Here is a 15,103-nt window from a genome sequence, read left to right on the forward strand (position 1 = left end):
TTCCCAATTATGGTAACAAGCGTGAAGTAAGCGGAAAAAAAGAAACTGGTGGTGCCCTTATGAATAAATAATATTCCCCCCAGTGGAATATTGCCATGCCCTCGAGCTAATCCTATAAATCATAATAGAAGAAGAACCTGTATCCAGTAACGGGAACTCGAGAGAAAAGATGCAATCGGCTACAGCAGAGACTTGGATAAAACAGGAATAATTCAGGTAAAGGAGATAAGAGGAATATTAACCAACAGAATAATAATGATGTGATTGAATGCAGTCGAGGATTTACCATTCTCTCTCTCTCTCTCTCTCTTACAATTGATTCCTCGGTTTATTTTCTCTCTCTCTCTCTCTCTCTCTCTCGGCATTTCGAATCAATTAATCCTTCCTTTCTCTCTCTGTCTCTCTGTCAGTTTTATATTCAATTTATTGTCTTGTTTATTCTCTCTCGCTCGCTCTCTCTCTCTCTCTCTCTCTCTCTCTCTCTCTCTCTCTCTCTCTGTTTAATTGATTTCTCTGTTCATTTTTTCTCTTCATTTCATTGTTTATTTTCTCTCTCACTGTTTCTAATTCAATCTCTCTCTCTCTCTCTCTCTCTCTCTCTCTCTCTCTCTCTCTCTCAAATATCGATGATAAGATTATGGAAAATCAGTATCAAAATCTACCAGAATCTAACAACAGAATGTGCAATTATATACATTTTTTTACTCTCTCTCTCTCTCTCTCTCTCTCTCTCTCTCTCTAATTGAGACGATTTCTAATATATATGAGGGAAGGAATACCAATATGACAATCAAATTAGCCTAAATATGAAAAGAAAAAATATATATATACTATTTTGAAAGCCATTTAATATCCCAGAATATTTAACAGGTGGATCTCTACAAGGAAGTAAATGGATGGATAGAGAGAGACGAGAGAGGAGAGAGAGAGAGAGAGATGACGAGGAGAGAGAAGGAGAGAGGAGAGAGGTGGGGTATGGCCACTTTATTGCAATTAACATAAAACTCTAAACGACCGATGAATCTCTCCACCTCGCTAAAATAAGCTTCACCTCCACCCTCCCCTCCCCTCCTCCTCCATCGACCTCCCGCCCCGCCCTCCCCTCCCCTTCCTCCTCCATCGCCTCCCTCCCCTACACCCCAATCCGCCTATCCCAATACCCATTCCCTCCTTCCCCTACCTTGTAGGTACATATCCTTCGAAGGAATTCTTCCTCCCCCCACCCTACCCCCCTACTCATCTTCTCTCTCTACCCATCCCTCTTTCCCCCTTCCCTACCTCCTACCTCACCCCCTCCCTTACCCCACCTCATCAATACATCCTTCGCAATAATACTCGTTGCATCTTAACCTACGTAGTGCATATCCTCCGTAGGAATTCTTCCTCTCCACCTTTCTACCTCACCCCCTTCCCCTCCCCCGGGAGGGATATCCTTCATGGGAATCGTAAAACGCAAGTGGAATCCTGCTCGAGAGAGAGAGAGAGAGAGAGAGAGAGAGAGAGAGAGAGGAGGCGGCGGTAGCATAATAATAAAAGCGCATTTAAGCGTCTCTTTCCAGCTGTGAGTGACAGATAACTGCTTCCTCGTCGTCGCCACCTTACCTACTACTATATACTGCCACCACCACCTTCGGCCCCACCGCCGCCGCGTGTGTGGGTGTTGCTGATGACGGTGGGTGCTGATCCTTGCTGCTGTTACTGCTCCTGCTGCTGCTGCTACCTCCTGCTCCTTTTCTGCTGCTTTTTCTTCCGCTTCAGCAGCGGAAAGAGCAGTATAAGTAGCAGAGATAGAAGCGTGGGCGTTGATGACGAAGACAACGGTGGGGGCTCCTGCTTCTGCTACTGCAGTGCTGCTTACTGCTCCTTTTTTTTTTTTTTTTTTTTTTTGCTGCTTTCCCTGCTACAGCAGAAGCAGGAAGAAGCAGGTAGTGGCTCTCTGGGTTGGTTAGTGGTTCTGCTTTTTGAACCAATGCGTAAAAGCAGTTTACACATGCGTTTTTTTGTTTCTATTTATTTCCAAACCCGTAATACGAACTACACATACATACAATATATATAACTATATATATATATATATATATATATATATATATATATATATATATATATATATATATATATATATATATTCAATACATCCTTTTACCTGCATGGACTATAAAAAAAAAAGTAAAAAATGAGCCAAAAACTTCTTCAACACATTCGAGTTTTCTGTACAGTGCATAATGCTGCAAGCAACTCTCACCCACGGCCCGGTGGTGGCCTGTGCTATTGGTACCTATAACGGGGCCAGACACTCGATCACGGTTAACTTTAACCTTAAATAGAGTAAAAACTACTGAGGTTAGAGGGCTGCAATTTTGTACGTTTGATGATTGGAGGGTGTTTGATCAACCTGCCAATTAGCAGCCCTCTAGACTCAGTAGATTTCAAGATTTGGGGTTCACTACAGCGATCGCGTCCATATCGCACCCCCCACCCCCCCTACCACCAATTCCCGTTAGGGGATCGGACGGTGGTCGTGCAGCTTGTGAGCTAATCGCGCTGCCAATGAAGAGAGAGAGAGAGAGAGAGAGGAGAGAGAGAGACTAGCCAATGAATAACAACCTTTACCTGTCCCCCTCATAACTGCACAAAACTGCCATTAATACAAATAAATACATAAAAATTACATAAATAATTGCATAACTGTAATACAAACAACTACACGAAAGAGTAATACAAAGGAAAAATACATAACAATAATTACATAAATAATTGCATAACTGTAATGGAAACAACTACACGGAAATAATTACAAACACACAAACAAAGACAAATAAAGTAGGGGACTTTGTGGCATAACCTTTGAGATAAGGGCAGATACCCGGGCACTCAGGAGACAATAAAATCCACTCTCAGAGAGATAAGCAATACAGACCTCGAGGGTTTCTTCATGCCCAACAAACCAGTCTTCCTGAAACAGGGCAGAGAAATGAAACTTGAAATGAAACTTGAGACGGAAACCTGAGGTCAACTCATAACAAAAAAGGTTCCTGTTTCATTTGGGAGGAATAGTATGTTAAATTCCAGTTTCATCTGAGAGGAATAGTATGTTAAATTCCAGTTTCGTTTGCGAGGAATTAGTATGTTTAAATTCCAGTTTCCATCTGAGAGGTTAATAGTATGTTAACAAATTCCAGTTTTCATCTGAGATGAATAGTATGGTTAAATTCCAGTTTCATCTGAGAGGGGAATAATATGTTAAATTCCAGTTTCCATTTGAGAGGAATATGTTAAATTCCAGTTTCTTTGAGAGGAATAGTATGTTAAATTTCCTGTTTCATCTGAGGAATAGTATGTTAAATTCCAGTTTCATCTGAGAGGAATAGTATGTTAAATTCCAGTTTCATCTGAGAGGAATAGTATGTTAAATTCCAGTTTCATCTAAGAGGAATGGTATGTTAAATTCCAGTTTCATCTGAGAGGAATAGTATGTTAAATTCCAGTTTCCTTTGCGAGGAATAGTATGATAAATTCCATTTTCATCTGAGAGGAATAGTATGTTAATTTCCAGTTTCATCTGAGAGAATAAGATGTTAAATTCCGGTTTCATCTGAGATAAATAGTAATGTTAAATTCCGTTTTCACTCTGAGAGGAATACTATGTTAAAATTTCCTGTTTCTCTGAGAGGAAATTAGTGGTGTTTTAAATTCCAGTTTTCGGTTTGCGAGGAATTTCAGTATGAATAAATTCCCAAATTTTTTCATCTGAGAGGAATTAGTAATGTTTTAAATTCCAGGGGTTTCGTTTGCGAGGAATCGTTAATGATTAAAATTCCATTTTCATCCTGGAGGAATAAGTTTTTATCGCCTTTAAATTCCCCAGTTTCCATTTCTGAAAGATGAATAGTATGTAAAATTCCAATAGTAATGTTAAATTCCGTTTCATCTGAGATGACTAGTAGTAAAATTCCAGTTTCATCTAGAGGTAGTGTGTTAAATTCCAGTTTCGTTTGCGAGGAATAGTATGATAAATTCCATTTTCATCTGAGAGGAATAGTATGTTAAATTCCAGTTTCGTTTGCGAGGAATAGTATGATAAATTCCATTTTCATCTGAGAGGAATAGTATGTTAAATTCCAGTTTCATCTGAGATGAATAGTATGTTAAATTCCAGTTTCATCTGAGAGGTATAGTATGTTAAATTCCAGTTTCATCTGAGAGGAATGGTATGTTAAATTCCTGTTTCATCTGAGAAGAATAGTATGTTGAATTCCAGTTTCATCTGAGAGGAATAGTATGTTAAATTCCAGTTTCATCTGAGAGGAATAGTATGTTAAATTCCAGTTTCATCTGAGATGAATAGTATGTTAAATTCCAGTTTCATCTGAGAGGAATACTATGTTAAATTCCTGTTTCATCTGAGAGGAATAGTATGTTAAATTCCAGTTTCGTCTGAGAGGAATAGTATGTTAAATTCCAGTTTCATCTGAGAGTAATAGTATGTTAAATTCCAGTTTCATTTGAGAGGAACAGTATGTTAAATTCCAGTTTCAACTGAAAGAAAGATATATGTTAAATCCAGTTTCATTTGAGACGCATAGTATGTTAAATTACGGTTTCAACTGAAAGAATGTTATATGTTATATTCAAGTTTCATGTTAACTCCCAATTTCATTTGAAGGAGGGAATGTTATATGTTAAATTCCAGGTTCATATGAAGGAAGGAATGTTATATGTTGAATTCCAGTTCCATTTGAAGGAGGGAATGTTATATGTTAAATTCCAGTTTCAAATGAAGGAAGGAATGTTATATGTCTAATTCCAGTTTCACTTAAAGGAATGTTATAAGTTAACTTCTATTTTCATCTGAGGGAGGGCTTGTTCCATATGAATAGGGTTCATCTTCTCAGTAATAATAATAATAATAATAATAATAATAATAATAATAATAATAATAATAACAATAATAACCATAACAATAATAATAATAATAATAATGCTTCAACCTTGAGAAACCTATTAAGCATTAAAATTCCTATTAAGTCATGTATTCCGTAGAAATTTAATGCCCTGCTTGCACGGAAATACATAAAGATTCCAGTTTACATATCGATGGAAAGGTTAAGGACTTCGAGCATAGGAATCAATCCCTGGGCAAGAAGAAATGAAAATAAAGAGTCGTTGTTGGAATTACGAAAAGGATAAAATTATTATTATTATTATTATTTCAATACCTGAAACCTATTCACATGGAACAAGTACACCAAAGGGGCCCAATGACTTGAAATTCAAGCTTCCAAATAAGGTATTTCCCCGACCAAAGGGTTCACAACCTTCTACAAGATTCTGATCACGATACAGAGCCAGCGATCATTCATCGCCCTAGGGTAGACGCGAACCCGCAACATCTGAGTGATATGCCACGACACTAACCACTATACCAGCTGTTCATTGGAGGATATAACTAAACATTTTCATATCAAAATATGGACAAAACTTGTCAGTTCTCTGTGACAATACAGAAAATATTTTTATTATTAGTTAAATAGGTTTATATCAGAAAAATGAAATGACGTGATGGAGACAATAATATATAATGGCAAAAGACAATTTATTGTACATACAAAAATTCCTTTAACAGAAGCAGTGTCCGTGTGTTTTGAAAAAAAACAAATGGCCGCCACGAATCGCCTCAAATCAGTTTGCAGTTCAAAGATATCGAATAGACTGTCTTCAGAACCAGCAGCAGATCTTGATAAAAATAGAAAGCACTTTTTATTTTACGTAAATATGAACTGAAATCTTGTTTATTTAAATCTTTAACCTCGATTACGAGAATTTTTATGTGCAATGTTGCCCCTGCATGCAGAATTTATCTATACACATATATATGAATATATGTACATATATATCCATAATAACTATATATATATATAGATATATATATATATATATATATATATATATATAGATATATATAATAGATAATATATATATATATACAAACACACACACACACACACACATATATATATATATATATATATATATATATATATATATATATATATATGTATGTATGTATGCATGTATGTATGTATACATGTATGCATGTACCATATGTAATATATATACATACATACATACATACATATACATATATATTATGATATATACAGGGTGTCCATAAAGTCCCAGTACCAGTACAACTATTAATTGACCAGAATGGTACTGGGATTTTATGGACACCCTGTATGTATGTATGTATATATATTCTTCTAAACGTAAAAGATATTAATTATTACAAGGAATATTTGTATTTCTGTAACCAATTGAAGTCGACACATAAAAAAATAGGTGGTAAAACAAAACATGAAATTAGTCTGAGCAAAAACAGTAGAAGATAATTTTGAATCAACTAATATAACTAATATAATGAGTCCATGTTTCTCCGGCGCAACTGAGTTTTCTGTGCTACAGCCGCTACAGCGTATAATAATCATGGGCACCGAAAATAGATCTATACTATCGGTAGCCTCCGTATAATGCTGTAAAAGTCGCTGCCCATGAAGCTTCAACCACGGCCCGGTAGTGGCCTGTCCTATATCGCTGCAAGAAGCGTGATTATGGCTGACTTTAACCTTGAATAAAATGGAAACTATTGAGGCTAGAGGGCTGCAATTTGGTATGTTGGATGACTGGAAGGTGGACGATAAACGTGACAATTTGCAGCCCTCTAGCCTCACTAGTTTTGAAGATCTGAGGGCGGACAGGGAAAAGTGCGGACGGGAGAAAGTGCGGACGGACAGACAAAGTCGGCGCAATAGTTTTCTTTTTAGAAAACTAAAAAGGGGAGAATAAGGCGAAGCGGTCCAGGTGATTACCCATACGGTAAGTGGGCGAAATTTCGTCATTTTCCGACATTTCGCCCATAACATTACACGCTAGGGGCGATATACTGTTATTCGGCGGCGCCTTGAGAAGAAAGAAAATTTTATAAAACTCTCTCTCTCTCTCTCGTATCCTTGACTAGCTTCACCACCCATGTTCTCTCTCTCTCTCCTACCATTTGCCCCACCTTTTATCTCTAGTTTTCATTTCATTCAAGCAGGTCTTCCTTCTCTCTCTCTCTCTCTCTCTCTCTAATGTTATACCTAGTGAGGCCGAATCAATGGTTAAAGACACTGTAAAAAAATGCTGCTTATTTATAAAAAAACAAAATGTCTAAATTCCAGCAGAATATCTAATAAGAATATCTACTTCAGCTTCTTCTAAGACCCAATAGACAGAAACGGGTAACCAATAATAAATAAATGTAATAAAAACGAAAAATATTAAGTGACCAGAAATATGACCCAACAAATGTTTCTTAGAAATCTGTTTTATCGACCAAAACGTTCATTCAAGTTACCATTGCCTGTTTAGCGATGACGTCATTAAAACGTCAATGGCCACCTCTCTCTCTCTCTCTCTCTCTCTCTCTCTCTCTCTCTCTCTCTCTCTCTCTGTTTTCGTAAGCGGAAGGCCGGCCTTGCTTGTATGAAAATTTTACCGTCTAGTCTTATCAATTAAATTTATTTATTGTTTTTTATTTTGAAAGTGAAATTCCTGGAATACGCGGCCATGAAATTTTTTAATTATTTGTATTAGCATATATATATATATATATATATATATATATATATATATATATATATATATATATATATGCGTGTGAGTGTGTGTGTGTGTATGTGCGTTTATTTCATGCGAGCGTATCTTCAAATATACCAATTTCCAGCAATACTTGCACATTAAGGAATCTTTATTTAGATGATAATATTCTCACTAATCAGTTCATTATCCGGCCATTTCTGAAAAATATTGCGAATACAAATAAGTTCAAAAAATTTCATGGCCGCGTATTCCAGGAATTTTCACTTTCAAAATAAAAAACAATAAATAAATTTAATTGATAAGACTAGACGGTAAAATTTTCATACAAGCAAGGCCGGCCTTCCGCTTACGAAAACAGAGAGAGAGAGAGAGAAGAGAGAGAGGAGGAGAGAGAGGAGAGGAGAGAGCGAGGAGAGAGAGAGAGAGAGAGAGAGAGATGGAAATTCAGTGACCACAACATATACAGTTATTACAGACATTACAAGCTCTTGGATAATGGTCCATCAAAAGTACATCAAACTACATATGTAAATCTTTACAATAAAAAATACATCTAAACTAGAACACTTGAAACCCTGTTGTGTAATAGCTTCAACATATTAATTTTAACAACTAAAACTGTAAATGCAGCTAAAATAAAAATGAAAACCTTAACTAATACAACTGTATAATACTTCAACATATTAATTTTTACACTAAAACTGAAAATGAAGCTATAAAAAAAATGAAAACCTTATCTAATACAACTTTCTTGCAAAGCATAAAAGTGAACATACTCTACAAAAAAATGCATATTTATATATACATATATACATACACATATACATACATATATATACATTTCTCTATTTCATTGCGCCTCCGCGACCCAATCTTAAATCTGCACGTGAGGCGAATTTAAAAAAAAAATAAAATAAAAGAGATGGATTATCACCATTTAATTACAGCAGTAGAGAAGGCCTAAAATCAATTGGGGGGGTCACACTGTTTATACCCCATAGCATAGCCCCTTCCTACCCCCCTCCTCTCTCTCTCTCTCTCTCTCTCTCTCTCTCTCTCTCTCTCTCTCTCTCGACCCAGATAATTAAGAAGGGTCTCTTAATATGATGAGTACGACCCGAATGCACTTCATTCAGAAACTATACTAGTATACCTTTCGTTGTGAGTACAAGCTGTCAGACAGAGAGAGAGAGAGAGAGAGAGAGAGAGAGAGAGAGAGAGAGAGGTCTTTTATGCAATGGGGGATGGATGATGGAAGGGGTGATCAGAGAGAGAGAGAGAGAGAGAGAATTGTGGGGGGGGAGTAGGCAAGGATGCAATGAAAGTACAGGGAGAGAAAGAGAGAGAAAAGGTGGGCAGCAAGGATATGAGAGTGAAAAAAGAGACACAGGGAAGGTAGGCAAGGATACGAGAGAGAGAGAGAGAGAGAGAGAGAGAGAGAGAGAGAGAGGCAGCACAAGCCCTCCCTTCGCAGGGTCTGCTACTACCTCCCCGGGGGGAGGGGGGAAGGCTAGGACGGGGCCGACCGAGAACGGAGAGACCTCTCCTAGCTATATAGCAGAGCCTAGCCTAGCCTTCGGTGCGTGGTGGTGGTGGAGGAGGAGGGGGAGGATTGGTGGTGGAGTGGTGGAGGAGTGGAGGTGCTGAGAGAAGAACACCGAAGACCCGCACAGTTGCAGCTGCACGGTCGCCCAGACCAGACGGTTGGTTTATACGGCACGGAGGCGGCGGTGCGCGCGCGACCCCTTACGAGTACGACGGTCCCTCATTCCTCTCGTCTTGTCCCGCCTGGCACACGGTCGGCGCCAAAAGCCAGAGCCACCAGCAGCAGCCACCACGCGGCGCTCTCACGCTCTATCTCTCTCTCTCTCAACTCTGGCGATTGACGAAGCAGCAGTTACTTCAACTTACTGACTGCTGCCATCATCTTTGGCGCCAGCGGTAAACACACACACACATCCATACCCGACCGCCAACCTGAACCCCCTTCGGATCCCTGATTTATATTTTTGGGGAGGGCGCCCAACGACGCCCACCGCCCGCGCGCCCTCTCACCTTTCCAGCCGCCCGCCGGCGAACCCTCGCAAATGTGTCATTACCGTGTATGTTAAACGAGGGGCATGTCCAGTCACTGCTGAGGAGTTCGCGAAGGCGGCGGCGATGGTGGGTGACCAAGTGTGCCAAGGGCATGGCGCCGCTGTTCGCGAGTTCTCGTTGAAATCGAAACCATGCACTAATTCCTTTTAGTTCGGTTCCTCCGGAGGACAAAGAAAACAACCCCCACCCCAAAAAAAAGGGGGCGGCGCCACGGACCTCTTCCCATCTTACCGAATATCTATTTTTTCATTTATTTATTTATTTATCGTTCTTTTTTCATTCATCTGCGACTTTTTAAAAAAATAAAAATTATATAGAAGTGATTTTTTGAAGTGTCTCTGAATCTCTCGTCTGTCTCCGCTGTTTTGGGTTTTAGTTCCGTGACGCCTCGTTGGCCTCCGAAGGCGAGAGGCCTCCTCCTCGGGCACCCTGCTGTGGGATATTACTTCGGCAGGAGGCGTGAGCACCATCGAAGGGCAGGGAGGTCCTTGGACGGAGGAGGAGGAGGAGGGTGAAGAAGAGGAGGAAGAGGAAGAGGAAGAAGAAGAGGGTGGCGCTACCGACGAAGAAGAAGGCCACCACGAAGACGCAGCAGCAGCAGGAACTGTAGTGGGCAATGGTGGTGGTGGCGGCGGCGGGGGGCGCTGCTGGGCATGGTGGGCATCGCGACGACCTACAACGACGACTACGACGACGAAGGAGGTAGTCGTACCTGGCGCCGACGACATGGAGTCGTGCGTGTCGCAGCATTACGTGACGCCGGGCGCCACTTCCCTGCCCATGAACGAATACGTGCAGCTGCCGCCCGACATGAGCGCCCACCCTTGCAACCCTGCCATGACCTCTTATCTGGAGTCCCTGCCCCCCGGAGTGGGCATGCCCGAGTACCCCTGGATGAAGGAGAAGAAGACGGTTCGGAAGCCTACCCAACAAGGTGAGGGTTCCACGGCGAAGCTCTGCTATAAGACTTCGCATTTTTTTCCCATTGAGTTCTTTTTTATTAATGGGGGATATTATATAGTAAGGGGGGTCAATATAATTATTTGGGGGGCAGAGGCGGGGGGCGGGGAATGAATTACTTATCCGGAAGGCGGCGCAAAGCCGTCGGCGTTTAAGAGACTTTAAAACCGTAACGATAGTGATCCAGGCGCTCCTTCTGTAGCAGACTCGGCGGGCGGTGGGTTCCCTCTCTCTCTCTCTCTCTCTCTCTCTCTCTCTCTCTCTCTCCATGGAAATATCTTTCTCTCACGCTTATCATCCTCACCTACTAGTTTTGTACTTCAATTCCACATTCTTCAATCTTGAAACATCATCATCATCATTATCTCTCTCTCTCTCTCTCTCTCTCTCTCTCTCTCTCTCACAGTGTGAGAGTCCTTCTCTCTACCTTATCATCCTCAACTAGTTTTGTCTTAAATTTCCGCATTTTCCAATCACCGTATCTCTCTCTCTCTCTCTCTCTCTCTCTCTCTCTCTCTCTCTCTCTCTCTCTCTCTCTGATAGAATCCTTCTCTCACCTACTTTTAACAAGTCTCTCGACCATCTTCCAATCACGGATCACCCAATGATAGAATCATTTCCCATAATGCCACAGCGATTCCGTCGAACGGCCGGCGATCACCAGAGCTATTCGGAACCTTCTAATAAATGACGGATGATCCTCGACGCGCGAATAATACAAAAGGTCTAGCGCCAGAATAATTGGCGTGTAAGGGAGATAATAATAATTATAACGTCGCTAGTTGTGAAAAACTCCCTATCGCGAGAGAATATTATAATGTTCTAAGAGGTCCACAATAATAATAAAATGTTGCGAGTTCGCGTATAATTTAAAAACCCTTTGCAAAGCTTTTGGACTGAAGATGAACCCAGGGAAGGGTTCGAAAGCTTTGTAAAGGGTTTTTAAATTATACACGAACTCGCAACATTTTTTTATTATTGTGAACCTCTTAGAACAATAATGTCGCTATTAATAATAAGGCTTCTACGAAATAAAACACACGCAAACAAAACACACATTAAAGGTTTAACTAGTTCTTTAGTAAAATAAACTGACACTGCAAACACACACACACACAAGTGCTAAGGTTCCTACCACTTCATAATCGCAGGCGATTTCTATTTCAATATCTTCTTTTCCCATCTTTCAGGAGTTCAGCGTTTTTAACGCCAAAGCAAAACTGCGTTTATGTGTGTGTATATATATATATGAAAATCCTCGCAATCATACCCTAACTGAAAGCATTAAAACCAATAACCGGATGTGATACGAAAATAGCTATACTTGGGCTGACGAATCCCACGCGTATACGATATCATAACGCACTACTCATTATTGCAACACGAAGCGTTACCGATAACAGACTATAATGTCATGAAATCACCTCCACGGGTAATCACGGCGATCGGAGACCCGTAATTCTAACGTTATTAACCGATTATCCTTCGGGATAGAATTCCAGGAGGAACTACATTAAAATGAAGATACTTTTGATGTTATAACGGATTGACACCAGATAAAAACTGATAAGGCCAGATCTTGTGATATTATAACGAACTGACACTAGATATAAAACTGATAAGGCCAGATCTTGTGATGTTATAACGAAGTGACATTAGATATAAACTTGATAAGGGCAAATCTTATCATGTTATAAAGAATTGACACAAGATATAAACTTGATAAGGTCATACCTTGTGATGTTATAACGAATTGACACTAGATATAAACTGATGACGAATTGACACTAGATATAAACTGATGTTATAACGAAGTGACACTGGATATAAACTTGATAAGGCCATATCTAATGACTGAAATTTTCGCCAGACATAATACGGAGGAAAATATACCTAAGTGGTTAGTAAACAATTATTTTAACAAAGGTAATTGTTTGTAAAATGGTAACTCGATTAAGAAATGATTGATATCTTTTATCACTGTTCAAAGGAGTCGATGAATTAGAAGCGAAATGATAAAATTGTTCACTAAAGTTTGATTACGATAGCGAATCATGAACTCCATTATACACTGATAAAAGATATCAATTATTTTCATCCTTGTTAGTTTTGTCAAGCTATTACCTTTATCAAATTTATCATTTTCATCTAGTTAGGTTAAGTCATCGTGTAATTATATGAACACAACTCAAAAACAGAATTTGCAGAATACTGAACAATAAAGTTTAACAGCTACACAAATTTAATATAAGAATAAATATAAATATGAATAAAGAAACTACAGCTAATTATTTCTTCACATAAAACCAAGGCCTCCCTGTAAAAAAAAAAAAAAAAAAAAACAATGAAAATCAGGAGAATAAAAAGTACACAATTAAACGCAATATACAAATAAATAACACAGATGAATTATGAATTACAAAAATGAAAAACCAAATGAATATTTCTTCACATAAAACCAAAACCCCTCCCTGTCAAAAAAAATTAAAACCAAAATTAAAACCAGCGAGAATAAAAATGGCTAAAGAATGCACAAGGACAAATCAACAATTAAATGCAATCTACACAAAATAAATGCACAGATGACTTATGAATTGTAAAAATGAATAACCTAATGAATATTTCTTCACATAAAACCAAAGCTCCTCCCTGTCAAAAAAAATGAAACCAAAATTAAAACCAGGAGAATAAAAAGTAAAGAATGAAACAAATCCAATATGCAAATAAATACATATGAATTACAAAAATTAAAAACCAAATGAAAATTCCTTCACATAAAACCAAAACTCATCCCTGTCAAAAAAAAAAAACAATTAAAACCAAAATTAAAACCAGATGAATAAAAAGAATGAGAACACTTCAATATACAAATAAATACACATATGAATTATGAATTGTAAAAATGAAAAACCAATAAATATATCTTTGCTTAAAACCTACTAACGCCCTCCTTCCAAATAATCCAATACAAACCAAATTGAAAACAGGAAAAGGAGAAGGACGAACACTGCTTCGTTCACCAACCCATTCCACGACGGAGGAAAATGATTTATGTGGGGGAGGCCGAATCGCGTCGAAACGACCGCGAGAAAATAAGCTCGCGCGTGTTTGCGTGAACTGCGGGAGGAACCACTTGGATGAGACCTTTGAAGTCCAAAACGCGCCGCGAAAAACGCGCCGTTGACACGCCATGCTGTTGCTACTGACGGAGAAGACTTCGTTCAAATTGACGCGCCTTTGGTTGTTATCGCCGATTCCTACCATCTAGATTTTGGACCTCGAAGTGATAATCCCCGGGAAAAATGTAAAGATGAAAATGGCACGTTTTTGGAAAGCCTTGCAAACGATTCCAATTGCAAACTGATTTACCGTAACGAAATTGGTTCTGCTATTAAGAAACAGTAGAAATATATCAGTCAATGACAGGCCAAGGTTTGAACCTCGAAGTGATATTCCCAGGGAAAAATTAAAAGATGAAAATCGCAGGTTTTTGGAAAATCTTGCAAACTATTCCAATTGCAAACTGATCTACCGTAACGCAATTGGTTTTGTCATTAAGAAACTGTAGAAGTATATCTGTAAATAGCAGGCAAGATTTGGACCTAGAAGTGATAATCCCCGAGAAAAATTAAAAGATGAAAATGGCAGTATTTTAGAAAATCTTGCAAACCATTCCAATTGCAAACTGATTTACCGTAACGAAATTGGTTCTGCTATTAAGAAACTGTAGAAATATATAAGTAAATAACATGTCAAGATTTGAACCTCGAAGTGATAATCCCCATAAAAAAATTTAGAAATGAATATGGCAGGTTTTTGAAAAAACTATTCCAATTGCAAACTGATTACCGTAACGAAATTGGTTTAGTTATTAAGAAACTGTAGAAATATATAAGTAAATGACAGATCAAGATTTGAACCTCAAAGTGATATTCCCCGGGAAAAATTACAAGATGATAATGGCAGGTTTTTGAAAAGCCTTGCAAACCATCCCAACTGCAAACTGATTTACCGTAACGAAATTGGTTCTGCTATTAAGAAACTGTATAAATATATCAGTAAATAACAGGCCAAGATTTGGACCTCGATGTGATAATCCTCGTAAAAAAATTTAGAGATGAATATGGCAGGTTTTTGAAAAGCCTTGTAAACTATTCCAATTGCAAACTGATTACCGTAACGAAATTGGTTTTGCCATCAAGAAACTGTAGAAATATATAAGTAAATGACAGGCCAAAGTTTGAACCTCAAAGTGATATTCCCCGGGAAAAATTAAAAGATGAAAATTGCAGGTTTTTGGAAAATCTTGCAAATCAATCCAATTGCAAACTGATTTACCGTGACGAAATTGGTTTTGCTATTAAGAAACTGTAGAAATATATCAGTCAAAGACAGGTCAAGATTT

General features: G+C 38.6%; 1 protein-coding gene across 1 annotated transcript in view; it reads left to right on the plus strand.

The window, feature by feature from the left end:
- The first annotated feature begins 9,325 nt into the window (after positions 1 to 9,325).
- Positions 9,326 to 15,103, plus strand: part of LOC135222968 (homeotic protein proboscipedia-like) — a 244,038-nt gene continuing 238,260 nt past the window's right edge. The window contains exon 1 of the mRNA XM_064261448.1: positions 9,326 to 10,672. Within this exon, the coding sequence (XP_064117518.1) occupies positions 10,465 to 10,672 (208 nt within the window). The 5' untranslated portion in view covers positions 9,326 to 10,464. The remainder of the gene's footprint in view (positions 10,673 to 15,103) is intronic.

This window comes from Macrobrachium nipponense, chromosome 8 (genome assembly GCF_015104395.2).
Source record: "Macrobrachium nipponense isolate FS-2020 chromosome 8, ASM1510439v2, whole genome shotgun sequence".
NCBI classification, from domain to species: domain Eukaryota; kingdom Metazoa; phylum Arthropoda; class Malacostraca; order Decapoda; family Palaemonidae; genus Macrobrachium; species Macrobrachium nipponense.